The 27,692-nt window shown below is 60.0% G+C and overlaps 1 protein-coding gene across 1 annotated transcript in view; it reads right to left on the bottom strand.

Moving 5' to 3' along the window:
* Positions 1–27,692, bottom strand: part of CPSF1 (cleavage and polyadenylation specific factor 1) — a 32,870-nt gene that overhangs the window by 128 nt on the left and 5,050 nt on the right. The window contains exons 6-37 of the mRNA XM_054385422.1: positions 27,384–27,530; positions 27,159–27,298; positions 26,961–27,071; positions 26,345–26,438; positions 26,168–26,255; positions 25,967–26,092; positions 25,147–25,198; positions 24,401–24,495; positions 24,210–24,284; positions 23,635–23,715; positions 22,931–23,020; positions 21,802–21,930; positions 19,083–19,224; positions 17,446–17,624; positions 15,843–15,976; positions 15,006–15,186; positions 13,658–13,861; positions 12,995–13,084; positions 12,633–12,692; positions 12,465–12,548; positions 10,672–10,824; positions 10,098–10,214; positions 8,298–8,388; positions 7,294–7,378; positions 7,031–7,172; positions 6,236–6,388; positions 5,446–5,622; positions 5,290–5,356; positions 1,949–1,996; positions 1,153–1,305; positions 606–735; positions 187–325 (exon numbers count right to left, since the gene is read on the bottom strand). Of these exons, the coding sequence (XP_054241397.1) occupies positions 187–325; positions 606–735; positions 1,153–1,305; positions 1,949–1,996; positions 5,290–5,356; positions 5,446–5,622; positions 6,236–6,388; positions 7,031–7,172; positions 7,294–7,378; positions 8,298–8,388; positions 10,098–10,214; positions 10,672–10,824; positions 12,465–12,548; positions 12,633–12,692; positions 12,995–13,084; positions 13,658–13,861; positions 15,006–15,186; positions 15,843–15,976; positions 17,446–17,624; positions 19,083–19,224; positions 21,802–21,930; positions 22,931–23,020; positions 23,635–23,715; positions 24,210–24,284; positions 24,401–24,495; positions 25,147–25,198; positions 25,967–26,092; positions 26,168–26,255; positions 26,345–26,438; positions 26,961–27,071; positions 27,159–27,298; positions 27,384–27,530 (3,757 nt within the window). The remainder of the gene's footprint in view (positions 1–186; positions 326–605; positions 736–1,152; positions 1,306–1,948; positions 1,997–5,289; positions 5,357–5,445; positions 5,623–6,235; positions 6,389–7,030; positions 7,173–7,293; positions 7,379–8,297; positions 8,389–10,097; positions 10,215–10,671; positions 10,825–12,464; positions 12,549–12,632; positions 12,693–12,994; positions 13,085–13,657; positions 13,862–15,005; positions 15,187–15,842; positions 15,977–17,445; positions 17,625–19,082; positions 19,225–21,801; positions 21,931–22,930; positions 23,021–23,634; positions 23,716–24,209; positions 24,285–24,400; positions 24,496–25,146; positions 25,199–25,966; positions 26,093–26,167; positions 26,256–26,344; positions 26,439–26,960; positions 27,072–27,158; positions 27,299–27,383; positions 27,531–27,692) is intronic.

Genomic DNA, 27,692 nt, shown 5'->3' with positions numbered 1-27,692 from the left:
GGATCTCTGGGGCACATCCCAGCCCCACACAACCCTGCCCCACCTCCCATGCCCCAGTCCATCCCAACCTCCTTGGCCGACTCTGTGACATTCACCCCAAGGTGTCCTCAGCCCAGCCCCACACTTCCCTGCCCCACACTTCCCAGCCCCACACTTCCCTGCCCCACACTTCCCTGCCCCACATACGATGTCGGGGGTGGTGCCAATCTTCTTGGCCAGCTCTCCCCGCTCCATGGTGCTGAGGTAGAGGAACCTGCTCAGCAGCTCCCCGTCCAGCACGTTCCTCACCGCGTTCTGCAGCGTCCGGCGCTCCGCGTGCAGCAGCCTGGGGAGCAGGACCCACACGGCTGGGCTGGCAGCCAGGGTGGTGGGGCAGGACCCACAGGTGTGGGGTGGGACCCAGAGATGTGGGGTGGCAGCCAGGGGTGTGGGGCAGGAGCCAGAGAAATGGGGTGGGAGCCAACAGCTATGGGGGAGGACCCATGGATATGGGGCAGGAGCCAGAGCAATGGGGTGAGACCCAGAGCTATGAGGTGGTACCCAGGGAGGATATGGGCAGAGAGGTGCTGAGGGGTGGCTGTGGGGCAGGAGTGGGGCAGGGGCACCTGAAGGCACGTGGGTTGAGGCCTGCCAGCTGGGGCAGGGAGGTGCCCAGGGCGTTCTGCAGCATCAGCAGCCTGCGGTAGGTTTTCTCCGGCATCGGCAGCAGCAGCCCCAGGCCCCCATCCAGGGTAGCTGTGGGACGGGGTGGGGGGGCACAAAAATCCATTGGTGGGGGCAGGAGGGGAAAGAGGATCAGGGGGAGTAGAATGAGGGTTGGAAAGTCCCAGATGCCTCCCCACCCCTCCCCCCCAAATTTGACTCCCTCCACCTCTGGGACCCCTGCAAATTTTGAACTGATGCCCACCCCCACCCCCAGACCCCCCTGAAATCCCCAGATGCCCCCTCCAGAATTTCCTCAAGCCCCCAGATCCCCCTCCCCATCACCCTTAGGACTCCCTAGGCCACCTCACATGTTGGGGTGCCTCCCCCCAGCCCAGACCCTCTTAAACTCTGGGGTGCCCTCCTCACCCCCAAGCCAGACCTCTCTCCCCTCTACGATACGAACCTCCCCCAGCCCTGAGAAGCCCTCATTTTTGGGGTGCCCCTCACCGAACCAGCTGATGTGTTTGGTGTCCCAGGCGCTGACCCTGCGGGGCCCCTCGGCGCCCCCCCGGCAGGGAGTCCTCCAGAAGCTCAGCACCGCAGAGCCCAGGTGGAAGTCTGCTCTGCGCAGCAGCCGCAGCCCCCCCAGGCTCTCCTTGGCTGGGGGCACCCGGGGGGGCACAGTCAGCACACCATGGGGGCTCCCCCGGCACCCGCATGGCACCATATGGTGCCCAGCTGGCACCTGACAGCACCCACACAGCATCTTGTACCCAGTGGCACCCAGCAGCACCCTATGGTACTCAGCTGGCACCCAAGGGCACCCACACAGCATCCTGTGGTACCCAGTGGCACCCAGCAGCACCCTATGGTACTCAGCTGGCACCCAATGGCACCCACACAGCATCCTGTGGTACCCAGTGGCACCCAGCAGCATCCTATGGTACTCAGCTGGCACCCAATGGCACCCACACAGCATCCTGTGGTACCCAGTGGCACCCAACAGCACCCTATGGTACTCAGCTGGCACCCAATGGCACCCACACAGCATCCTGTGGTACCCAGTGGCACCCAACAGCATCCTATGGTACTCAGCTGGCACCCAATGGCACCCACACAGCATCCTGTGGTACCCAGTGGCACCCAACAGCACCCTATGGTACTCAGCTGGCACCCAATGGCACCCACACAGCATCCTGTGGTACCCAGTGGCACCCAGCAGCATCCTACGGGACCCAGCCCGCAGCCAGCACCCGGTGGCAGCCAGCTGGCAGCAGTTGGCACCACAGTGCCCAGCACTCACCCTCAGGCAGGTACATGTAGACCAGCAGGTTCCTGTCCCGGTCTGACACTGCGGGGAGAGAACACACCAGTGACACCAGTGACACCAGTGCACACCAGTATAGACCAGTGACACCAGTGACACCAGTGACACCAGTGCACACCAGTATAGACCAGTGACACCAGTGACACCAGTGACACCAGTGCACACCAGTATAGACCAGTGACACCAGTGACACCAGTGACACCAGTGCACACCAGTATAGACCAGTGACACCAGTGACACCAGTGACACCAGTATAGACCAGTGACACCAGTACACACCAGTATAGACCAGTGACACCAGTGACACCAGTACACACCAGTATAGACCAGTGACACCAGTGCACACCAGTATAGACCAGTGACACCAGTGACACCAGTGCACACCAGTATAGACCAGTGACACCAGTACACACCAGTATAGACCAGTGACACCAGTGACACCAGTGACACCAGTATAGACCAGTGACACCAGTGACACCAGTGACACCAGTACACACCAGTGCACACCAGTATAGACCAGTGACACCAGTGACACCAGTGACACCAGTACACACCAGTATAGACCAGTGACACCAGTGACACCAGTATAGACCAGTGACACCAGTGCACACCAGTATAGACCAGTGACACCAGTGACACCAGTGACACCAGTGACACCAGTATAGACCAGTGACACCAGTGCACACCAGTATAGACCAGTGACACCAGTACACACCAGTGACACCAGTGCACACCAGTATAGACCAGTGACACCAGTGACACCAGTGCACACCAGTATAGACCAGTGACACCAGTGACACCAGTATAGACCAGTGACACCAGTACACACCAGTGACACCAGTGACACCAGTACACACCAGTATAGACCAGTGACACCAGTGACACGAGTGCACACCAGTATAGACCAGTGACACCAGTACACACCAGTGACACCAGTGCACACCAGTATAGACCAGTGACACCAGTGACACCAGTGCACACCAGTATAGACCAGTGACACCAGTACACACCAGTATAGACCAGTGACACCAGTGACACCAGTGACACCAGTGCACACCAGTATAGACCAGTGACACCAGTGACACCAGTGACACCAGTGCACACCAGTATAGACCAGTGACACCAGTGACACCAGTATAGACCAGTGACACCAGTACACACCAGTACACACCAGTGCACACCAGTATAGACCACTGACACCAGTGACACCAGTACACACCAGTATAGACCAGTGACACCAGTGACACCAGTGACACCAGTATAGACCAGTGACACCAGTGACACCAGTACACACCAGTATAGACCAGTGACACCAGTGACACCAGTGACACCAGTATAGACCAGTGACACCAGTGACACCAGTACACACCAGTATAGACCAGTGACACCAGTGACACCAGTACACACCAGTATAGACCAGTGACACCAGTACACACCAGTGACACCAGTACACACCAGTATAGACCAGTGACACCAGTGCACACCAGTACACACCAGTACACACCAGTGACACCAGTACACACCAGTGCACACCAGTGCACACCAGTATAGACCAGTGACACCAGTACACACCAGTATAGACCAGTGACACCAGTACACACCAGTGACACCAGTACACACCAGTATAGACCAGTGACACCAGTACACACCAGTGACACCAGTGCACACCAGTGCACACCAGTATAGACCAGTGACACCAGTACACACCAGTACACACCAGTGCACACCAGTATAGACCAGTGACACCAGTGACACCAGTACACACCAGTATAGACCAGTGACACCAGTGACACCAGTGCACACCAGTATAGACCAGTGACACCAGTACACACCAGTGACACCAGTACACACCAGTATAGACCAGTGACACCAGTACACACCAGTGACACCAGTGACACCAGTGCACACCAGTATAGACCAGTGACACCAGTGCACACCAGTACACACCAGTGCACACCAGTGCATACCAGTATAGACCAGTGACACCAGTACACACCAGTACACACCAGTATAGACCAGTGACACCAGTACACACCAGTACACACCAGTACACACCAGTATAGACCAGTGACACCAGTACACACCAGTACACACCAGTGCACACCAGTATAGACCAGTGACACCAGTACAGACCAGTATAGACCAATTCCCAGCAGGGCCACCAGGCCTGGGCAGGACAGAGCCATCCCTGTCCCACCCTGGTGCCAGCCATGGGCAAGAGCTTCGGTGGCCTTGGGAGCACCAAACCCCATGGCCAGGAGCCCAACCTCCCACCAAGAGCTCCATGGCCCCCACCAAGCTCCTCATGATCCCACCATGACCTCACCAAGCTCCCCATGATCCCACCATGACCTCACCAAGCTCCTCATGATCCCACCATGACCTCACCAAGCCCCCTTTGACCTCACCAAGCTCCCCATGATCCCACCATGACCTCACCAAGCCCCCTTTGACCTCACCAAGCTCCTCATGATCCCACCATGACCTCACCAAGCCCCCTTTGACCTCACCAAGCTCCCCATGATCCCACCATGACCTCACCAGGCCCCCTTTGACCTCACCAAGCTCCTCATGATCCCACCATGACCTCACCAGGCCCCCTTTGACCTCACCAAGCTCCTCATGATCCCACCATGACCTCACCAAGCCCCCTTTGACCTCACCAAGCTCCTCATGATCCCACCATGACCTCACCAGGCCCCCTTTGACCTCACCAAGCTCCTCATGATCCCACCATGACCTCACCAAGCCCCCTTTGACCTCACCAAGCTCCTCATGATCCCACCATGACCTCACCAAGCCCCCTTTGACCTCACCAAGCTCCTCATGATCCCACCATGACCTCACCAAGCCCCCTTTGACCTCACCAAGCTCCTCATGATCCCACCATGACCTCACCAAGCCCCCTTTGACCTCACCAAGCTCCTCATGATCCCACCATGACCTCACCAAGCCCCCTTTGACCTCACCAAGCTCCTCATGATCCCACCATGACCTCACCAGGCCCCCTTTGATCTCACAAGCCTCATGACCAACCAGACTCCAGCTCATGATCCCACCATGACCTCACCAAGCCCCCTTTGACCTCACCAAGCTCCCCATGATCCCACCATGACCTCACCAAGCCCCTTGATCTCACCAAGCCCTCATGATCCCACCATGACCTCACCAAGCCCCCTTTGACCTCACCAAGCCCCTCATGACTCCACCATGACCTCACCAAGCCCCTCATGATGCCACCAACTCCCTCAAGAACCCACCAAGCCCCCCTGGCCCCACCAAGCTTCCCAAGACCCACCAAGCCCTTGATGACCTCACCCAGAAAGCCCAGCTGGGTGCTGTCCACCATGAAGTCCACGCTGTAGACCTCCAAGGGCTTGGCGTCCTACAGGGGGCGGAGAGAAGAAGCCCAGGGAGAGGTTGAGCCCCCGCGGCCGGCAGCGGCGCGGCGGTGGCCCTTGGTGGCCTCCTCACCCTGCTGACGAGGGACAAGGTCTTGCTCTCCTCCTGGTAGCGCAGCAGGGAGATGCTCTTCATGACGTCGGCAGCCAGGATGAAGTTCTTGACGCTGATCATCTGGTGGATGTAGAGCTGGGTGTCGATGAAGGCCATGCCCGTCAGCTCGTTGTCCTTCAAGCTCCACAAGAAGATCTCGAGGGGACAAAGAAAGGGGCACAGATGACATCCTGAGCCCCACAGAGGTCCCCAAGATCTCGGTGGCTCCTCAGGACCTTCTTGGATCCCCAAGCACTTGGACCCTCAAGACCTCGGTGGATCCCCAAGGCCTTGGTGGATGCTCAGGTCACTTGGAACCAACCTTTGGTGGGGTCTACAAGACCTCCAAGCTCACTCATCATCTCCTGGACTGTCCCCCAAGCCATTGGTGGGGTTCTTTGAACCCCTGGGTGGCCCCTCACCCCCTTGAGGACACCCTTTGATGTCCCTTGACCCCCTCCCAGGTTGTCCCCAAGCTGTTGGTGACCCCTTAACCCCCATGGGACACCTCTTGGTGGCTCCTCAACCCTTTGAGGACACCTTGTGGTGGCCTTTGGCCCCTTCCCAGGTTGTCCCCAAGCCCTCATTGAGGTCCTGCAGCCCTCAGTGGCACCTCAACCCCCATGGAGACATCACTTGGTGGGTTCCCAGCCCCTTGATGGTCCTTCAACCCCTTGAGGATACCATCTGGTGGCCCTTCAACCCCCCGAGGTCACCCTTTGGTGTCCCCTGACGCCCTGGCAGGCTGTCCCCAAGCCCCTGGTGGCACCTTCTGGCCGATGGCAGACACCAGGTAGCCGTTGCAGTGGCACAGGGCTGTCACTGGCCCCTTCTGCTCCTTCTCATAGAGCACTTTGAACTTGTTCTTGGTCAGAGGCTGCCCAGGCTCTGGCACCACCTCGATGATGTCCATGATCAGGATCTGGGGTGGGACACATGGCATCCTTCAAGTCACCCCCAGGTGGATCTCAAGACCTTTAGATGGCTCCAAGAGCCTTTAGGTGCCCTCAAGATCCCTTGGTGGACGCCGAGAACTTTGGGTGGCCTCAAGACCCCTTGGTAGACCCAACAGTCTTTGGTGGACCCCAAGAGCCTTGAGTGGCCTTTAAGAGCCTTGAGGGTCCTTCAGATCTTTGGGTAGCCTCCAAGATCCCTTGGTGAATCCCAAGACTTTTGGATGTCCCCCAATGCCCCCTTGAGACCCCCCCCAAGACACCCAAAATCCCCTTGAGACCAACTCGAGACCTTCTTCATGTCCCTCAAACCTCCACTGATCTCCTTCAACACCCCCTGGAACCCACCCGAGATCCCTTGAGTGCCTCCAAGACCTTTGTCTGGAGCCAAAGACTTCTCAAACCCCTCCAAACCCCCTTTGGAACCCCCCCCCCGAAGATCCTCAACACCCTCCCAAACCTTTCTCGATGTCCCTCAAACCTCCACTGATCTCCTTCAACACCCCCTGGAACCCACCTGACATCCCTTGAGCGCCTCCAAGATCTTTTTCTGGAACCCAAGTCCCCTCAAATCCCTCCCAGAAGCCCTTTCCCCCACCCCCAGGACTGACCCTGCCTCTGCAGGTGACCTCCTCGCCCTGCATCAGGCAGGTCCCCACGGCCACGTAGCCCTTGAGGCCCGAGACGGTCTCCTCGCTCTTGAGGGACACGGTCTTCATGCAGGTGACATGCTCCCACTCCTCCAGATCGATCCTGGGGGGCACCAGGCACAGGGGGGCACAGTGAGGGGGGGTGTCAGCAGGGACAGGACCCCTCCCCCCATCAGTCTGGGGACAATCAGCTGGGGTTTGGTGGCATCTGCAGGAGCTTTCACCTGGTGTTGGGGATGGTCTCCCAGCTGACCGGGGAGATGAGCTGGATGGAGAAGGCCTCCTGCTGCGGGGCGACGTAGCGGTCATCTGGGGGGGACAGGGACAAAGGGGGTGAGGGGGGGACAGCAGGGGACAGGGAAAGGGTGTGGGGGGGTTGAGGGGGACATTGGCCTTGGGGTGGGACAGGGGACAGGGAGGGGATATGGCAGGAGGGGCAAGGGGGACATTGGCCTTGGTCAGGGGACAGGGAACAGACAGGGAGGGGATATGGCAGGAGAGGTGAGGGGGACATTGGCCTTGGTCAGGGGACACACAGGGGACTTGTGTCTCAAAAAGAGGTCTGGGGGTGGTCGGAGGGGACCCAGGACTCAAAGTGGGGATAAGGAGGGGACAAAGAGCTTGGGGGAAGGCAGGGCTCAAAGAAGGGTCTGGGGGTGGTCTGAGGGGACCCTTGGGGACACAGGGCTCAAAGTGGTGATTAGGAGGGGACAAAGAAGGGAGGAGGAGGGGACAAAGAGCTTGGAGGCAAATAGGGCTCAAAGGGTCCAGGGGTGGTCTGAGGGGACCCTTGGAGAGAGTTAAGGGACAGCTGGGGACACAGGACTCAAAGTAGGGATTAGGAGGGGACAAAGAGTGGAACTAAGAGGGGGGGGGAGGGAAGGGGGGAGGGAAGAGGGGAGGGAAGGGGAGAGGGAAGGGGAGAGGGAAGGGGAGAGGGAAGGGGAGAGGGAAGGGGAGAGGGGAGAGGGAGGGAGGGAAGGGGAGAGGGGAGAGGGAAGGGGAGAGGGAAGGGGAGAGGGAAGGGGAGAGGGAAGGGGAGAGGGAAGGGGAAACAGAAAAGGGGACACAGAAGCGGCAGGGAGAGCACAAAGAGGACGCAGAGGGGACGCAGATCCGGGGGGTGGCCGGGGCTGACGGCAGGCTGCGGGGGCAGCAGGCGGGGCCCCTCGGTGCCCTCTGGCGCCCCCTGTGGCCGGTGCCGGCAGCACCCTGCCAGCGGCCTGACCCCGGTCGATGCTCTCGAACTCCTTCTCCTCGCCGGTCATGCGCGGGATGCGGGTGCAGGGGTTGGTGCTGCTGGTGGCCACGGCGTACACCTTCGAGAGGAGGGGACAGCCGGGTCACCCCGGGGGGCACAGCCTAAAGGCCCTTCCAGGGGCTGCCAGCCGCTGCCAGTGGTGCTGCACTTTGGTCACAACAACCCCATGCAGAGCTACAGGCTGGGGTCAGAGTGGCTGGAGAGCAGCCAGGTGGAAAGGGACCTGGGGGTACTGGTTGACAGCAGCTGAACATGAGCCAGCAGTGTGCCCAGGTGGCCAAGAGAGCCAATGGCATCCTGGCCTGCATCAGGCATAGTGTGGCCAGCAGGAGCAGGGAGGTCATTGTACCCCTGTACACAGCACTGGTTAGGCCACACCTTGAGTCCTGTGTCCAGTTCTGGGCCCCTCAGTTTAGGAAAGATGTTGAATTGCTGGAGCATGTCCAGAGAAGGGCAACGAGGCTGGGGAGAGGCCTTGAGCACAAGCCCTATGAGGAGAGGCTGAGGGAGCTGGGACTGTTTAGCCTGGAGAAGAGGAGGCTCAGGGGTGACCTCATTGCTGTCTACAACTACCTGAAGGGAGGTTGTAGCCAGGAGGGGGTTGGTCTCTTCTCCCAGGCAACCAGCAGCAGAACAAGAGGACACAGTCTCAAGCTGTGCCAGGGGAGGTTTAGGCTGGAGGTGAGGAGAAAGTTCTTCACAGAGAGAGTGGTTGGCCATTGGAATGGGCTGCCCAGGGAGGTGGTGGAGTCACCATCCCTGGAGGTGTTCAAGAGGGGATTGGACGTGGCACTTGGTGCCATGGTTTAGATAGTCATGAGGCTTAGGGTGACACGTTGGACTCGATGATCTCTGAGGTCTCTTCCAGCCTTCTTGATTCTATTCTATTCCATTCTATTCCATTCCATTCCATTCTATTCTATTCTATTCCATTCTATTCCATTCCATTCTATTCTATTCCATTCTATTCCATTCCATTCCATTCTAATCTATTCTATTCCATTCTATTCATCCATTCCATTCCATTCTATTCCATTCCATTCATTCCATTCCATCATTCTATTCCATTCCATTCCATTCATTCTATTCTATTCCATTCTATTCCATTCTATTCTATTCCATTCTATTCCATTCCATTCCATTCTAATCTATTCTATTCCATTCTATTCTATTCCATTCCATTCTATTCCATTCTATTCCATTCTATTCTATTCTATTCCATTCCATTCCATTCCATTCCATTCCATTCCATTCCATTCTATTCCATTCCATTCCATTCCATTCTATTCTATTCTATTCCATTCTATTCTATTCCATTCTATTCTATTCCATTCTATTCCATTCCATTCCATTCTAATCTATTCTATTCCATTCCATTCCATTCCATTCCATTCCATTCCATTCCATTCCATTCCATTCCATTCCATTCCATTCTATTCTATTCTATTCTATTCCATTCCATTCCATTCCATTCCATTCCATTCCATTCTATTCCATTCCATTCCATTCCATTCCATTCCATTCTATTCCATTCCATTCCATTCCATTCCCTTCCATTCCCTTCCATTCCATTCCATTCCATTCCATTCCATTCCATTCTATTCTATTCCATTCCGTTCCATTCCGTTCCATTCCGTTCCATTCCATTCCATTCCATTCCATTCCATTCCATTCTATTCCATTCCATTCCATTCTATTCCATTCCATTCCATTCCATTCCATTCCATTCCATTCCATTCCATTCCATTCCCTTCCCTTCCACTCCACCTTGGACTCCACGTGGTAGGCGACGTAGTGAGTGGTGCAGCGCAGGGGGATCTTGCGCACCGGCCAAGGGGCGTCGTAGGACAGGTAGGCAGGGAGGACGCTGATCCGCAGCTCCCCCTGAGGGGACCCCACCCCCAAAATTAAACAGGGCACTCCCAGATTCAAAAGGGACTCCCCCAGACACCCCTCCAAAACCCCAAAGCTCCTGGGAGCCCCCCGAAGAACTTCGAGAGCCGCTGAAAGTCCTTCGGAGCTTCTCAAACCCTCCTGAGATGCCCCAAAAGCCACTTGGGAGCCCTGAAATCCTCCTGGGATGCCCCCAAAAATTAACCTGGGACACTCCCACCCGGGAACCCCCAGGCTCAAAAGGGACCCCTTCAGGACCCCCCTAGAGCCCCTCTAACCACCCTGAGACCCCCACCCCAAAATCCCCATGGCACCCCCAAAACCTCTTGGAACTCAACCTCCCCCCGAACCACCTCAAAACCCCTTTTGGCTCCCACAAACCGAGCTGCTTGGACCCCCAAAAAGCCCAGGGACCCCCCCCAAAACCCTTGGGCCCCCCCAGACCCACCTGCCTGTTGAAGTAGAGGAAGCCCTTGGGGCAGTTGACGTTGTGGAAGGGGGCGAAGGACTCGACAGGGCCATCGATGCTCATGGGGTGCAGGCGCAGGGCCCCCCGGCCTGTCACCAGCAGCCAGTGGGGGGAGGGCCCACAGATGAACACCTGGGCAAGGGCAAACCAGTCAGGGCCCAGTATGCTCCCAGTAGCACAGTCTGGGGGGGTCCCAGAGGGGGTTTGAAGGGGTTTTGGGGTGCCTAAAAGGGGGTTAGGAGCTGCTCTGAGGGGTTCAGGGGAGGTCTGAGTGGGTATTGGGGGGTTCTTGAATGGTTGGGAAGGGTCTGGGGGGGTCACAAGGAGATCTTAGGGGTCCTGAAAGGGTGCCAGGCAGTTTGGGGGGGTCCCAGTAGCCCTGTTTAAGGGGGTGAGGGGGGTGTCCAGAGGGGAGTTGAAGGGGTTTCGGGGTGGCTAAAAGTTTGAAGGGGTTTTGGGGGAGCTCTGAGGGGTTCAGAGGAGCTCTGAGGAGGTTTTGGGGGGCTTCTTGAGGGTTTGGGTGGGGTCCCAAGGGTTTGGGTGGGGTCCCCGGGGGGTTGGGGCATCCCAGTAACCCAGTTTTGGGGGGTTAGGAGGTTCCAGAGGGGGTTTGAAGGGGTTTTGGAGTGGCTCAATGGGGCATGGGGGGGATTGGGAAAGCTCTGAGGGGTTTTGGAGGGTTCTTGAGTGGTTGGGAAGGGTTTGGGGGGGTCACAAGGAGATTTTCAGGGTCCTAAAGGGGTGCCAGGCAGTTTGGGGGATCCCAGTAGCCCAGTCTGGGGGTGTTGGGGGGTTCCAGAGGGGATCTGAAGGGGGTTTGGGGTGCCTAAAAGGGGTTTTGAGGGAGCTCGGAGGGGTTTGGGGAAGCTCTGGGGGTTCTTGAGTGGTTGGGGGTTGGGGGGGGGCTCAAGACATTTGGGGGGGGGCTCCTGATGGGGTTGCAGCAGGTTTGGGGGGGGTCCCAGTAGCCCAGTTTGAGGGGTCTAAAGGGTTTTTGGGGGGACTCAGGGTAGTTTTGGGGGGGCTTGAAGCATCCCAGGAGGTGTTGGGGTTCCTGAAGGGTTCTCAGGGGTGTTTTTTGGGGGGGGTGCTTCAGGAAGGTTTTGAGGGGATTTGGGGGGGTCCCAGGAGGGGTTGGGGGGGGTCTTGAGGGTGTCCCTGAGGGGTGGGAGGGTCCTAAAGTCTTGGAGGGTCTCAGGTTGTGGGGTGTCTCAGGGGTTCAGAAGGAGTTTAGGGGGGAGCCTGGGGAGGTCCCACAGGGTCTGGGGTATCAGGAGGTCCCAGGGTGGTTTTGGGGGTATCAGGGGGTCCCAGGGTGGTTTTGGGGGTATCAGGGGGGTCCCAGGGTGGTTTGGGGGGTATCAGGGGGTCCCAGGGTGGTTTTGGGGGGTATCAGGGGGTCCCAGGATGGTTTTGGGGGTATCAGGGGGTCCCAGGGTGGTTTGGGGGGTATCAGGAGGTCCCAGGGTGGTTTTGGGTGTATCAGGGGGGTCCCAGGGTGGTTTGGGGGGTATCAGGGGGTCCCAGGGTGGTTTTGGGGGTATCAGGAGGTCCCAGGATGGTTTTGGGGGTATCAGGGGGTCCCAGGGTGGTTTGGGGGTATCAGGGGGTCCCAGGATGGTTTTGGGGGTATCAGGAGGTCCCAGGGTGGTTTTGGGGGTATCAGGAGGTCCCAGGATGGTTTTGGGGGTATCAGGGGGTCCCAGGGTGGTTTGGGGGGTATCAGGGGGGTCCCAGGTCAGTTCTGGGGGTCCCAGAGCCCCCCAGCTCACCCCTGAGTAGCCGTAGATGTCCTGGAAGGGCCGGAACCGAGCCACTCGTCCTCGGGGTCCCCCTGATTCTTCTGAGCCCCCCCCAGAACCTGCAGCTGCCCCCCCAGTCCCCCCCCCAGTCCCCCCAGTCCCCCCAGTCGCTCCCCCCCCAGCTGCAGCCCCCCCAGGCTCCGGCTTCTTCTTGGAGGGTTTGGGTTTTTTCTCCCGGAAGTTGATGTTGTGAGGCACCTGGGGGGTGGGGGGGACAGGGAATTGAGGGGGGCCTGGGGCCTCCAGGACCCCCCTGACACCTCCCAGTATGCACCAGTAACTGCCAGTGCCACACCAGTGACACCCAGGACTGAACCAGTTAAGTACAGATGGCTTTGGTGGATCCCCAGTGCCACCAGTAAGCCCTCCCAGTGCCCAGCAGCACCTCCCAAGCACCCCCAGAGTCCACCTCAGACCCCTCCAACCCCCCCGAGACCTCCAGTGCCCTCCCAGTGCCCAGCAGCACCTCCCAGTACCCACCAGTAAGGCCCAGTACCCACCTTCTTGAAGCGAACCTTCAGGTTGCTCTGCCCCAGCTGGGAGTCGTGGGCGAAGGCCTCATAGATCAGCAGCTCCTGGTCCACATGGACCTGTCCCAGGAAGCGCAGGATGGGCTCCAGTACGGCCCAGTACCTGCCCAGTAGCCTCCCAGTAAGCCACCAGTAAGCCCCAGACCTGGCAGTCCTCCTCACCAGTTAAGTACAGGAAGTTCTGATGGTTTCCCAGTACCACCAGTAAGAGCTCCCTGGCTAAGAGCACCTCTCCAGCACCCCCTGACACCGCCCAGCACCCACCAGTACCAAACCAGTAACCCCCAATCCCCCTCACCAGTAAGTCACAGGCAGTTTTGGTGGTTTCCCAGTCCCACCAGTCAGATTTCCTTGACCAACAGCACCCCCCCAGAAGCTCCCTCAGACTCCTTCAGTACCCCCCTAGCACCTTCAGTACCCTCCCAGTACCAAACCAGTGCCCTCCCAGTATCTGCTCCCGGTGGCTCACCAGCAGGTAGGGCTGGCTCTGCCAGTCACCCAGTGCCACCAGTGCCCTCCCAGTAGCAAACCAGGGCCCTCCCAGTGCCCCCCAGTGGCTCACCAGCAGGTAGGGTCGGCTCTGGCGGTTGCCCAGTGCCACCAGTGCCCTCCCAGCGCCCCCTAGAGGCTCACCAGCAGGTAGGGTCGGCTCTGGCGGTTGCCCAGCCCCACGAGCAGCAGCTCCCGGACGAGCGGCAGCGCCCCCTGCCGGCCAGGCTCCTCCTTGCGCTGCTCGGCGCCGCCCGCGGGGTGCCCGAAGCTGTCCACCAGCACTCGCTGCCCGCCCGCGAAGTGCTTCACCAGGAACACTCTGCGCCAGCTCGGCAGCTGCAGGATCTGCCCAAAGCCAGGGCATGTGGGCACGGGGGACAGGCTGGGGGCACGGGGACCAGGGGGCAGGCTCGGGGCACGGGGACAGGTTGGAGACATGAGGGCAGGCTGGGGACACAGGGACCAGGCTAGGGGCACGGGGACACAGGGACAGGTTGGAGACATGGGGACAGGCTGGGGGCATGGGGACCAGGGGGCAGGCTGGGGGCACAGGGACAGGTTGGAGACATGGGGACAGGCTGGGGGCATGGGGACCAGGGGGCAGGCTGGGGGCACAGGGACAGGTTGGAGACATGGGGGCAAGCAGGGGGCACAGGGACCAGGGGACAGGCTGGAGACATGAGGGCAGGCTGGGGACACGGGGACCAGGGGGCAGGCTGGGGGCATGGGGACACAGGGACAGGTTGGAGACATGAGGGCAGGCTGGGGGCACGGGGACACAGGGACAGGCTGGGGGCACGGGGACACAAGGACAGGCTGGAGACACGAGGGCAGGCTGGGGGCATGGGGACACAGGGACAGGTTGGAGACATGAGGGCAGGCTGGGGACACAGGGACCAGGAGGCAGGCTGGGGACACAGGGACACAGGGAGGGGCCATGGGGACAAGGGGCAGACTGGGGACACAAAGAGAGGTTGGGCACATGGGGATGGGTTGGGGATGTGAGGATGGGCTGGGGCCATGGGGACAAAGGGACAGGTTGCCAGCATAGGGACAATGGGCAGGTTGGGGGCATGGGTTGGGGACACAGGGACAAAGGAGAGACATGGAAGGAGACAGAAAGGAACAGGTAGAGAAAGAGGACAGGTTGGGGACAGAGGAACATGGGTTGGGGACATGGGGACGGGTTGAGGACACAGGAATGAGTTGGGGACATGGGGACACAAGAGGGATGAAGGGAGACAGGGCAGGGGACAGGAAGGAACAGGTAGAGGAAAGGGATAGGTTGGGGACACGAGAAGGTCAGGGAGATGGGGATGGGTTGGGGACATGGGGACAAGGAGAAGGACAGGGAAAGGGACAGGTGGGGGAGAGAAAAGGGAGGGGAAGGGGCCGAGGGGGCCAGGAGAGGGCCAGGGAAGGGGACAAGGAGGGGCCAGGGAGGGGTGGGAAGGAGGGTGTGCGGTGAAGGGTCCTGACCCTGCCTCACCTCCATGGCGCCGTTCTCCCGCACCAGCACACACCAGTGGCTGGGCTCTGGTCTGTACTGGTGGGGGTCCCCCGGCCCCCCCTGGCCGCCGGCACGCCGCGGGGGCTCCTCCTTGGCAGGGCTGCGCAGCGCGGGGGCAGAGTCCCCATAGAGCATCTCCTCCTCATCATCCACGGACTCCCTGCCAGCCACAGGGACACTGCTGCCACCCGCTGCCACCCCCGGGCCACCAGCACCGCGCCCTCAGGGCTCCACTATGGCACCAGCGTGGCACCGGGGGATGACCTGCTGGCACCCACAACCCACTGCTGATAGCCTAGGGAAGGGGGCTGGGTGCCACAAAGGGTGCGAAGGGCACCCAGGGGACACCTAAGAGCCAGCTCAGCACCCAGGTGACACCCATGGGACACCCAGGTGGCACCCAGGTGACAGCCAGCACCCACCTGACGGCCTAAAGAAGGGGTGTGGGTTCCACAAAGGGTGCAAAGGGCACCCAGGGGACACCAGAGAAGCCACCACAGCACCCAGGGGACGCCCAAGGGACACTGAGGTGATGCCCAAGGGACACCCAAGTGGCACCCAGCACTGAACTGATGGCCTAGAGAAGAGGTGTGGGTTCCACAAAGGGTGCGAAGGGCACCCAGGGGACACCCCAGAAGCCACCACAGCACCCAAGTTGCCACCCAGTTGCCTCCCAGTACCCCCCAGCACCCACCCGATGCCCTTAGAGAAGGGGTTTGCCCACCAAAGGGATGTGGAGAGCAGCCCAGGGGACACCCCAGAAGCCCACCCCCAGCCCCCAGGCTGCCCCCAGGCTGCCCCCCGTGCTGGCAGTACCCAATGTCCTGGATGAGGGTCTCCTGCTGGGTGGGGGTGCGCGGGGGCTGCTCGCGGGGGGTGCTGGCGCGGCTCTCCGTGGTGAAGAGGCCACTCAGGTCCCGGTACAGGCACAGGGCAATCACCTTGGAGGGCTGCAGGGCAAACTGGCATCAACTGGGAGCAACTGGGAAGGCGGGGGGGACTTCAGGAAGGGGGTTGGCACCAGCAGGAACCAGGCTGGGGAGGGGATTTGGGCATCAGTGGGAACCAGCTGGGGATGGTTTGGAATCTCCAGACCTGTTTTGGGACCACCAGACCCACTTTGGACTGGCTTGGGGACCATCAGACCCACTTTGGACTGGCTTGGGGACCAATAAACCCATTTTGGACTGGCTTGGGGACCAATAAACCCACTTTGGACTGGCTTTGGGACCACCAGACCCACTTTGGACTGGCTTGGGGACCAATAAACCCACTTTGGACTGGCTTGGGGACCATCAGACCCACTTTGGTTGGGTTTTTGGCCCCACCAGTGACACCAGAACCCCTCTGAAGCTCATTTTTACACCACTAGGACCTCTTTGGTTGGACTTTGGGTACCTCTGGTGACATCAGTACTCCTTTGGTTGGGTTCTGTCACCATCAGGACCTCTTTGTGTGGCTTTTTGGCACCTCTAGTGACGCCAGAACCTCTCTGAGGAGCACTTTGTCACCACAGGACCCTTTTGGGTGGAATTTTGTCACCTCTAGACCCATTTTAGGTGGATTTGGCATCACCAGGACCTCTGTGGGATTTTTTGGTGCCACCAACATCCCTTTGACTGTTTTTATGGTCCCACCAGCACCCCCAGCACCCCTTTGATTGTTTTTTTAGTGCCACCAGCATGCCTTTGATTGGTTTTTTGTTCCCACCAGTGCCACCAACACCCCTTTGACTGTTTTTTTTCGGTCCCACCAGCACCCTTTTGGTTGAGTTTTTGTTCCCACCAGTGCCACCAGCACCCCTTTGATTGACTTTTTGTTCCCACCAGTGCCACCAGCACCCCTTTGATTGACTTTTTGGTCCCACCAGTGCCAGCAGAACCACTTTGATTGGCTTTTTGCTCCCCCCAGTGCCACCAACACCCCTTTGACTGGTTTTTTCCTCCCCCCAGTGCCACCAACACCCCTTTGACTGGTTTTTTGTTCCACCCAGTGCCAACAACACCCCTTTGACTGGTTTTTTGGTCCCACCAGCACCCTTTTGGTTGGGTTTTTGTTCCAACCAGTCCCCCCAGCACCCCTTTGACTGTTTTTCCGTTCCCCCCAGTGCCACCAGCACCCCTCGGGTTGGTTTTTCAGTCCTCCCAGCACCCCTTTGACTGTTTTTTCGTTCCCCCCAGTGCCACCAGCACCCCTTGGGTTGGTTTTTCAGTCCCCCCAGCACTCCTTTGACTGTTTTTTCGTTCCCCCCAGTGCCACCAGCACCCCTCGGGTTGGTTTTTCAGTCCCCCCAGCACCCCTTTGACCGGTTTTTCGTTCCCCGCAGTGCCACCAGCACCCCTTGGGTTGGTTTTTCCGTCCCCCCCGCGCCCCCCGGGGGGTTTTGGGGCGGGGGTGGCTGTGCTGCTGCGGCCCTCACGTGCTGCAGGGGGGGTTTCTGCAGGCTGAGCCGATGAGTCCTGCCCCCATAGGTGTCACTCTTCAGCACAAACATGGTGAGCTGGCCCTCGGCGCTCAGGATGACCACGTAGGGGTCGGCCACCGCGCAGTGCACGATGGGAGAGCCCAGGTCCACCGGGATGAAGTGCAGCTGGTTCACTGTGGGCAGCAAGGACACGCTGCTGAGGGGCTGCGGGCAAGGGACGCCCGAGGGACAGCCACGAGACCCCAGAAGGACACCCAGGAGATGCCAAAGGGACAGGACAGCCAGCACCCACCCAGTGTCCTTGGACAAGGGGATTGGGATCCTTCAAGAGTGTGAAGGACACCAAAGGGACCCCAATACCCACCCAGTGTCCTTGGAGGAGGAGGTTGGGCACCTAGGGGACACCCCAGAAGCTACCACAGCAATCAGGGGACACACAGGTGACACCCAATATCTACCCAATGCCCTTGGAGGAGGATCTCGGCCACCAAAAAGGTGCAAAGGGCACCCAGGAGACACTCTAGAAGCCACCACAGCACCCAGGTGCCACCCAGGGGCCACTCAGAGGACACCCAAGCGCACAGGTGCCACCCCGGGGACACCCAGGGGCCACTCAGAGGACACCCGAGCACACAGGTGCCACCGGGGGGACACCCAGGGGCCACTCAGAGGACACCCGAGCACACAGGTGCCACCCCGGGGACACCCAGGGGCCACTCAGAGGACACCCGAGCACACAGGTGCCACCCAGGGGACACCCAGGGGCCACTCAGAGGACACCCGAGCACACAGGTGCCACCCCGGGGACACCCAGGGGCCACTCAGAGGACACCTGAGCACACAGGTGCCACCCGGGGGACACCCAGGGGCCACTCAGAGGACACCCGAGCACACAGGTGCCACCCGGGGGACACCCAGGGGCCACTCAGAGGACACCTGAGCACACAGGTGCCACCCGGGGGACACCCAGGGGCCACTCAAGAGGACACCCGAGCACACAGGTGCCACCCAGGGGACACCCAGGGGCCACTCAGAGGACACCCGAGCACACAGGTGCCACCCAGGGGACACCCAGGGGCCACTCAGAGGACACCCGAGCACAAAGGTGCCACCGGGGGGACACCCAGGGGCCACTCAGAGGACACCCGAGCACACAGGTGCCACCCAGGGGACACCCAGGGGCCACTCAGAGGACACCCGAGCACACAGGTGCCACCCAGGGGACACCCAGGGGCCACTCAGAGGACACCCGAGCACACAGGTGCCACCCGGGGGACACCCAGGGGCCACTCAAGAGGACACCCGAGCACACAGGTGCCACCCAGGGGACACCCAGGGGCCACTCAGAGGACACCCGAGCACACAGGTGCCACCCAGGGGACACCCAGGGGCCACTCAGAGGACACCCGAGCACACAGGTGCCACCCAGGGGACACCCAGGGGCCACTCAGAGGACACCCGAGCACACAGGTGCCACCCGGGGGACACCCAGCACCCACCCGATGTCCTTGGAGAAGAGTTTGGGGCTCCAAAAGGGTGTGGAGGGTACGAAGGGGACCCCCCTGAAGGCCACCAGAGCAGCCAGGGGCCAGCCAGCAGGCAGGTGTCGGGCAGGGGGAGGCAGCACTCACCCCCCTCCAGCAGGCGGATGCCCAGGGGGGACACCTGCACAATGTAGCGATTGTCACCGATGTTGCCCGCGAAGACCGTGGGACCCTGGGTGGCAAAGCCACTGGTGTCCAGCTCCATGATCTCCTGCCCCGTCTGCAGGATCTGGGGAGGGGACACAGAAGGACAAATTGACCCCCAGGGGGCACCCCAGCAAGCAGGGCACCCTCCAGCAGCCACCTTGGCACCTAAAGGACACTCCAGCAGCCACCATGGCACCTAAAGGACACTCCAGCAGCTACCATGGCACCTAAAGGACACTCCAGCAGTCACCATGGCACCTAAAGGACACTCCAGCTGTCACCATGGCACCTAAAGGACACTCCAGCAGCTACCATGGCACCTAAAGGACACTCCAGCAGCTACCATGGCACCTAAAGGACACTCCAGCAGTCACCATGGCACCTAAAGGACACTCCAGCAGCCACCATGGCACCTAAAGGACACTCCAGCAGTCACCATGGCACCTAAAGGACACTCCAGCAGTCACCATGGCACCTAAAGGACACTCCAGCTGTCACCATGGCACCTAAAGGACACTCCAGCAGCTACCATGGCACCTAAAGGACACTCCAGCAGCTACCATGGCACCTAAAGGACACTCCAGCAGCTACCATGGCACCTAAAGGACACTCCAGCTGTCACCATGGCACCTAAAGGACACTCCAGCAGCTACCATGGCACCTAAAGGACACTCCAGCAGTCACCATGGCACCTAAAGGACACTCCAGCAGCTACCATGGCACCTAAAGGACACTCCAGCAGTCACCATGGCACCTAAAGGACACTCCAGCAGCCACCATGGCACCTAAAGGACACTCCAGCAGTCACCATGGCACCTAAAGGACACTCCAGCAGCTACCATGGCACCTAAAGGACACTCCAGCAGCTACCATGGCACCTAAAGGACACTCCAGCAGCTACCATGGCACCTAAAGGACACTCCAGCAGTCACCATGGCACCTAAAGGACACTCCAGCAGTCACCATGGCACCTAAAGGACACTCCAGCAGCTACCATGGCACCTAAAGGACACTCCAGCAGCTACCATGGCACCTAAAGGACACTCCAGCAGCTACCATGGCACCTAAAGGACACTCCAGCTGTCACCATGGCACCTAAAGGACACTCCAGCAGCTACCATGGCACCTAAAGGACACTCCAGCAGCTACCATGGCACCTAAAGGACACTCCAGCAGTCACCATGGCACCTAAAGGACACTCCAGCAGCTACCATGGCACCTAAAGGACACTCCAGCAGCTACCATGGCACCTAAAGGACACTCCAGCAGTCACCATGGCACCTAAAGGACACTCCAGCAGTCACCATGGCACCTAAAGGACACTCCAGCAGCTACCATGGCACCTAAAGGACACTCCAGCAGCTACCATGGCACCTAAAGGACACTCCAGCAGTCACCATGGCACCTAAAGGACACTCCAGCAGCTACCATGGCACCTAAAGGACACTCCAGCAGCTACCATGGCACCTAAAGGACACTCCAGCAGCTACCATGGCACCTAAAGGACACTCCAGCAGTCACCATGGCACCTAAAGGACACTCCAGCAGTCACCATGGCACCTAAAGGACACTCCAGCTGTCACCATGGCACCTAAAGGACACTCCAGCAGTCACCATGGCACCTAAAGGACACTCCAGCAGTCACCATGGCACCTAAAGGACACTCCAGCAGTCACCATGGCACCTAAAGGACACTCCAGCAGCCACCATGGTAATCAGGGGACAAGCAGGAGACACCCAAGTGACACGCAGCACCCAGAATGGCACCCAGGGGACACTCAAGTGACACCCAGCACTGACCTTGGCACCCAAGGGACACCCCAGAAACCACCACAGTAATCAGAGGACGTGCAGGAGACACTCAGGGGATAGCCAAGATGCAGGGGACACTGAAGGGACACCCAGGGGACACTGAAGGGACACTGAAGGGACACTTGAAGGGACACTGAAGGGACACCCAGGGGACACTGAAGGGACACTGAAGGGACACCCAGGGGACACTGAAGGGACACCCAGGGGACACTGAAGGGACACTGAAGGGACACTTGAAGGGACACTGAAGGGACACCCAGGGGACACTGAAGGGACACTTGAAGGGACACTGAAGGGACACCCAGGGGACACTGAAGGCACACCCAGGGGACACTGAAGGGACACTGAAGGCACACCCAGGGGACACTGAAGGGACACTGAAGGGACACCCCAGGGGACACTGAAGGGACACCCAGGGGACACTGAAGGGACACTGAAGGGACACCCCAGGGGACACTGAAGGGACACCCCAGGGGACACTGAAGGCACACCCAGGGGACACTGAAGGCACACCCAGGGGACACTGAAGGCACACCCAGCTGATGCCCAGGCCCCAGGGGACAGCCAGCATACACTCTGATGACACTCAGGTGACCCAGGGGACATTCAGGTGACACCCAAGACCCACAGAACAACCCAGGGGCCAACCAACTGCCACCCAAGGTGCCACCCCAGTAACTTCCAGTCCCTCCCAGTGCCTCCCAGTACTCATTCATGTCCTCAGAGAAGGCTCTTGGCCACCAAATGGGTGCCAAGGGCACCCAGGGGACACCCCAGAAGCCACCAGAGCCCCCACATGCCACCCAGGTGCCTCCCAGTAGCTCCCAGTTAGCTCCCAGTGCCTCACCATGGTGGAGTCCTCCCTGCTGAGGATGAGGAAGCCGTGGCGCTGCGCCCCCCCTTCCTCCTCCTCCTCCTCCCCGGGCGGGGCTGGGGGCACCGGGGAGTCCTTGTCACCTTTGTCACCTCCTGTGGCCTCTGGGGGCTGCCGAGGGACACAACACCACACTGGGCTTACTGGCGGGGACAAAACTCCCCCCAGCAAAGCTGTCACCAGTACAACCAGTAATGCCCCCAGACTGGTCCTAATGGCCTCCAGACCCCCCCCATGCTGGTCTAAATGGTGCCAAAGACCCCCCCCAAAGTGCTCCCAGTGTCCCCAGTAGCACCAGTCACCCCCCAAAATGGCTCCTAACGGTACCAGTAACACCCCCAAAGTGCTCCCAGTGTCCCCAGTAGCACCAGTCACCCCCCAAAATGGCTGCTAATGGTACCAGTAACACCCCCAAAGTGCTCCCAGTGTCCCCAGTAGCACCAGTCACCCCCCAAAATGGCTCCTAACGGTACCAGTAACACCCCCAAAGTGCTCCCAGTGTCCCCAGTAGCACCAGTCACCCCCCAAAAATGGCTGCTAATGGTACCAGTAACACCCCCAAAGTGCTCCCAGTGTCACCAGTAACCCCCAAATTGGTCCTAATGGTACTAATAACACCCCCCAGAGTGTTCCCAGTGTCACCAGTAGCACCAGTCACCCCCCCAAAATGGCTGCTAATGGTACCAGTAACCCCCTCAAAGTGCTCCCAGTGTTCCCAGTACCACCATTAACCCCTCAAATTGGTTCCTAATGGTGTCAGGATCCTCCCCAACTGGTCCTAGTGATACAAATAATCCCTCAAAATGCTCCCAGTGCTCCCAGTATCACCAGCAACCCTACCAAATAGCTCCTACTGAGACCAGTAATACCCACAAAGTACTCCCAGTGCTCCCAGTATCACCAGTGACCCCCAAACTGGTGTTAAGGGTACCAATAACCCCCCCCCCGAGTGCTCCCAGTGTCACTAGCAGTGCCAAAACCCCTTCAGAACTGCTTCCAGTGTCCCCAGTATCACCAGTGACACCCCCAAATGGCTGCTAATGGTACCAGTAACACCCCCAAAGTGCTCCCAGTGTTCCCAGTACGCTCAGTAAGCCCCCACCTTGTCCTTCTTGCCCCCAGCAATCACAGTCCACATGTCATAGCAGCCAGGCAGCTCGAAGGTTGTCACCACCTGGGGCCTGATGCTCCTCTGTGGGGCATACTGGGGTTAAACTGGGCCCTACTGGGGTTAAACTGGATCATACTGGGATTGTAGCTGGGTAAATACAGGCAGAACCCCAAGGTTTGGGGGGTTGAGCCCTGGTTGTGCCCAGCCTTGGATCTGGCACCGGTACCTGACCTGCCAGGGAGGCTGCAACTGGGCCAGGCCTTGAACGGTGCTGGGAGGCACTGGGAAGGGACTGGGAGGCACTGGAAAGACTCAGGGTGGAGTGGGAAGGGAGCAGGGGAGGTTGGGAGGGGATTGGGAGGGAAGAAGAGGGTACTGGAAAAGACTGGGAGGGAAGCGGAAGGGACTGGGAGGGAAGTGGAAGGAGCTAGGGAATACTGGAAAGGATTGGGAAGGAACTGGAAGGATACTGGAGGGAACTGGGGAGTAGTGGGAAGGACTGGGAAGGTACTGAGACGGTACTGGGGGACAGTGGAAGGGATTTGGGAGTAGCGGGCAGGGACAGGGAGAGTTCCTGGGGGACTGAGAGGATACAGGGAGGGACTGGGAGAGTTCTGGGAGGGACTGGGATGGTGCAAGGGGATACTGGGAGGTGCCTGGGGGTACTGGCGTGCACTGGTGTGCACTGGTCTGACCTGCAGCACGGTGAGGGCCCCGTTCTTGCCATAGCCTGAGCACAGCACAATCTCCAGGTCCGGCTCTGGGCTGTTCTGGAACTGGGATGGGGACAGGACAGGTGGTGGCACCAGGGTCACTCCCCAGTGGTGACACTGGGGGGGGATGGGGAAGGGGACAGGAGAGGGACAAAGAGGGGGACAGAAGAGGGGACAGGGAAAGAGACAGAAAAGGGAGACAGAGAAGGGGAACAAGGAGAAGGGACAAAGGGGACAGGGAGAGGGGACAAAGAAGGGACAAGGAGGAGGACAGAGAAGGGACAAAGAGAGGGACAGAGAAGGGACAAAGAATGGGGAGAGGGAGAGGGGACAAAGGAGGGAGACAAGGAGGGGGCCAGGGAGGGGGCCAGGGAGGGGGCCAGGGAGGGGGACAAGGAGGGGGCCAGGGAGGGGGACAAGGAGGGGGCCAGGGAGGGGGACAAGGAGGGGGACAAGGAGGGGGACAGGGAGGGGGACAGGGAGGGGGACAGGGAGGGGGACAGGGAGGGGGACAGGGAGGGGGACAGAGGAGGGGACCCTGGGGCCAGGTGTGTCACCTCCTCAGACAGGAAGGCTGGCTCCCCCATGGCAGCGTTAGCACAGGGCCCGATGTTGAGGATGCTGTCACAGACCTGGGGCACAGAGAGGTAGCAGCGAGTGACACCAGGAGGTGACACCAGGGTGCCAGGGAGGGGCTGGGGAGGGGCCGGGGAGGGGCCGGGGAGGGGCCGGGAGGGCCCAGAGCCACCTCGAAGGAGTAGGTGGCCAGCTGTGTGCCCGACTGCGCCTCGCTGCCGTACACCTCGATCTCGTCCACCTCGTCCTGCGCCGCCGACTTCCCGCCTTGCCGTGGGGACAAGGGGACACCTGTCACCCCCCGGCACCCCCCTGGCGTGGGGCCACCCCCCGCTCTCATGGCACCCCGGCACCCACCCCCCCGGCGCAATGGCACCTCCCGTGGCACCGTGCCACCGCCCTCTGGTATCATGGCATTCACCCTGCCGCGGTGGCACTTCCCTGGCATCGACCCCTGTGGAGCAGTGCCACTTCCCCTGGCACCGTACCACACCCCTGGCATCGTGTCACCTCCCCTGGCACTGGCCCCCTGGGTATCATGGCATCCACCCTGACACCCTGTCACCTCCCTGGCATTCACCTGGCAGTCGCACCTCCCCTGGCATCATGTCACCTATCCCAGCACTCTAACCCCCACTGTCACCATGTCACCTCCCCTGGCACTCCATCACCCCTCCTCAGCACACTGTCACCATGTCAGCCTCCTTGTCCCATGTCACGCTTGTCACCACGTTGTCCCTGTCCTGAGTCACCTCCTGTCACCCCCTGTCGCTGTGTTATCCCCTTGGGGACACCAGAACTCCCTTCTCCCCTACCATGCCATGGTGGGGACACCCCCTTGAAGCCACCCAAGGAGGGTCCAGGGTGGCCCAGGGTCACTCAGGTGGCCCTGAGGTGGCCCAGACACTTGTCACCCACCTGCCCAAGTCCCCCCTGAGGACTCTGAGCGCTTCTTCTTCAAGGGGGGCTCCTCCTGTTGTGGGGGACACAAGAGATGGGAACCCCCAGAACTGTCCCCAAGGTGTGGGGACACAAGATGGAGGGACCTTGGACAAGGGTTTGGGGACCAGCAAAGGGGGTTTAGGGAACACCAGATGGGGTCTGGGGACCCTAAATTGGGGTTTGGGGCCCTGGTTGGCAGGGGACATAAGATGGGGTCTGGGGTCTCAGGGCTTGGGGACCAAAAATGGGGGTCTGGGGTCCCAGGCTTGGGGGTTTGAGGACCAGGACAGGTGTTTGGGGACCAAGAAGGATCCAGGCTGAGGGCCTGGGGACCTGGGATGGGGATGCGGGGACCCGGAAAGGGAGTTTGGGGACCCAGGACCTGGGGACTGAGCTTGTCTGGGGACCCAAGATGGTGGTTTGAGGACCTCGAGGGACACAGGGTGGGGGTCTGGGGACCTGAGACATGGGTTTGGGGACACAAGATGGAGTTTGGGAACCTGGAATGGGGTCTGGGGACCCGGGAAGGGGGTTTGGAGACCTTGGACAAGGGATTTGGGGTCCCAGGACTTGAGTTTTGGAGACCTGAGATGGGGTTCTGGGGTCCCAAGGTGGAGTCCTGGGGACACAAGATGGGGATACGGGCACCAGGAAGAGGATTTGGGGAGCACAAATGGGGTTTGGGGACCTGGGACAAGGGTTTGGGGACACAAGATGGGATTTGGAGACAAGGAATGGGGGGTTGTGAGCCCAGGCTGGGGGTTGTGAGCCCAGCAGGGTGTCCCCAGGTCCCCACCTGCCTGTCGGGGGGCTCCTTGCCCGCGCTGGCCGGGGGCTCCTGCAGCTTCTCTGTGTACTTGAGCAGCAGCGAGTTCCCCAGGCGGGACCCCAGGAACAGGTAGCCAGGCTCCAGGGTCACCATCTGGGGACCAAGAAAGGCTGTGAGGAGGACACTGAGGGGACAGCAGGGGGGCCCAAGGTCCCTGCTGGGCCTTACGCAGGTGGTGAGGACGCTGGCGGCAGCCTTGTCGAAGTGGAAGGAGCGGACGCTCCGCATCCCGTCCGTGATCAGCGTCAGGACGTAGCTGGGGACGAGAAGGGGACACACAAGCTGAGCAGGGGGACACTGAGCCCCCACGGTTGGGTGGGTGGGTGGTGGCCCCCCGTGGCTTACATCTCACCCCCCTTCAAGGAGATGACCATCTTGTCATAGGAGATGAAGGTGGCCTGGGCACAGTCCAGAGTCATCTTCACCCCATCCTGGATCCCTGGGCAGGGGGCAAAAAGAGGGGGTGAGGGGGGACCTGAGTGAGGGGAGGAGGAGAGAGGAGGAGGAAGAGAAAAGGAAGATGGAAAAAAAAGGAGGAAGAAGGAGAAAAGAGGAGTATGAGGAAAAGGAGGAAGAGGAAAGGAAGACAAGTCAATGAGGAGGAAGAGGGGGAGAAAAAGGATGAGGAGGAAGAGAAGGAGAAGAATGAAGGAAAACAGGACCATGAGGGTGGGGAGGAAGGAGAAAGAAGAGGGGAGGAAGGAGAAAGGAGGGGAGGAAGGAGAAAGGAGGGGAGGAAGGAGAAAGGAGGGGAGGAAGGAGAAAGGAGGGGAGGAAGGAGAAAGGAGGGGAGGAAGGAGAAAGAGGAAGGCAATAAGGAGAAGCACAATGAAAAGCAGAACTGTGAGCATGAGGAAGAGGAGAATAAGGAGGAGAAGGCTGAGGAGGGAAGGATGAAGAGCAGGCCCATGAAGGCGATGAGGAAGAGGAGGGTGAGGAAGGGGTGGGAGGTGGCCCTTACGCAGGGGGAAGACGGTGGTGCCGTTGGTGAGGCTGTTGAGGGCCACCCCATAGGGTGGGACACTCTGGTTGAGGTAGAGCAAGGAGTTGACAGCGAAGATCACCACCCCTCCTGCCAGTCGGAGAGGAGAGAAGGCCACCGTGACGTCACCGTGACATCACCACGACGTCACCACGACGTCACCGCAACGCCACCCACCAATGGGCTTGGGGACAGCCAGGGCCTGGGTGCAGTCGAAGGGCAGGTTGCTGAGGGACCAGATGACAGGGTGGACCTTCTGCATGATGTTGAGGGAGATGGCCACGATGCTGCAGGTGTCCTGCCGCACCGCCACCCGCCTGCATGGGGACAGAGCCACCGCGTCACCCCCTGCGGACGCCTCCGGCCAGGCCCTTGGGCTGGGGGCGAGAGCGAGGGCCTCACCCTGGCCAGGTTTGGTTGGGCTCGAAGAGGATGAGGAGGGTGGGCTCGTAGTAGCCGTAGAGGAACTGCATGTCGATGATGTTGAGCAGCTTCTCGTCCAGCTCCCGCACGTCGATGATGTAGCTGGGCAGGAAGCTGGACTTCTGCCTGCGCTGGCAAGGGGGCACCGAGCTCCAGAGACGCCTTCGGCCCCCACGCCGAGCTCAGAACCCCCCCGGCCGGCACCGAGAGGAGAACCGCAGCAGCGCAGGATCTTAGGGGCTGGAAGGGGGCTGGAAGTCATCCAGTCCCACCCCCCCCCACCAGAGC

This window comes from Indicator indicator, chromosome 12 (assembly GCF_027791375.1).
Source record: "Indicator indicator isolate 239-I01 chromosome 12, UM_Iind_1.1, whole genome shotgun sequence".
Taxonomy (NCBI): Eukaryota; Metazoa; Chordata; class Aves; order Piciformes; family Indicatoridae; genus Indicator; species Indicator indicator.
The sequence above is the reverse complement of the archived record's forward strand: the minus strand, read 5'-3'. Positions and strand labels throughout refer to the sequence as shown.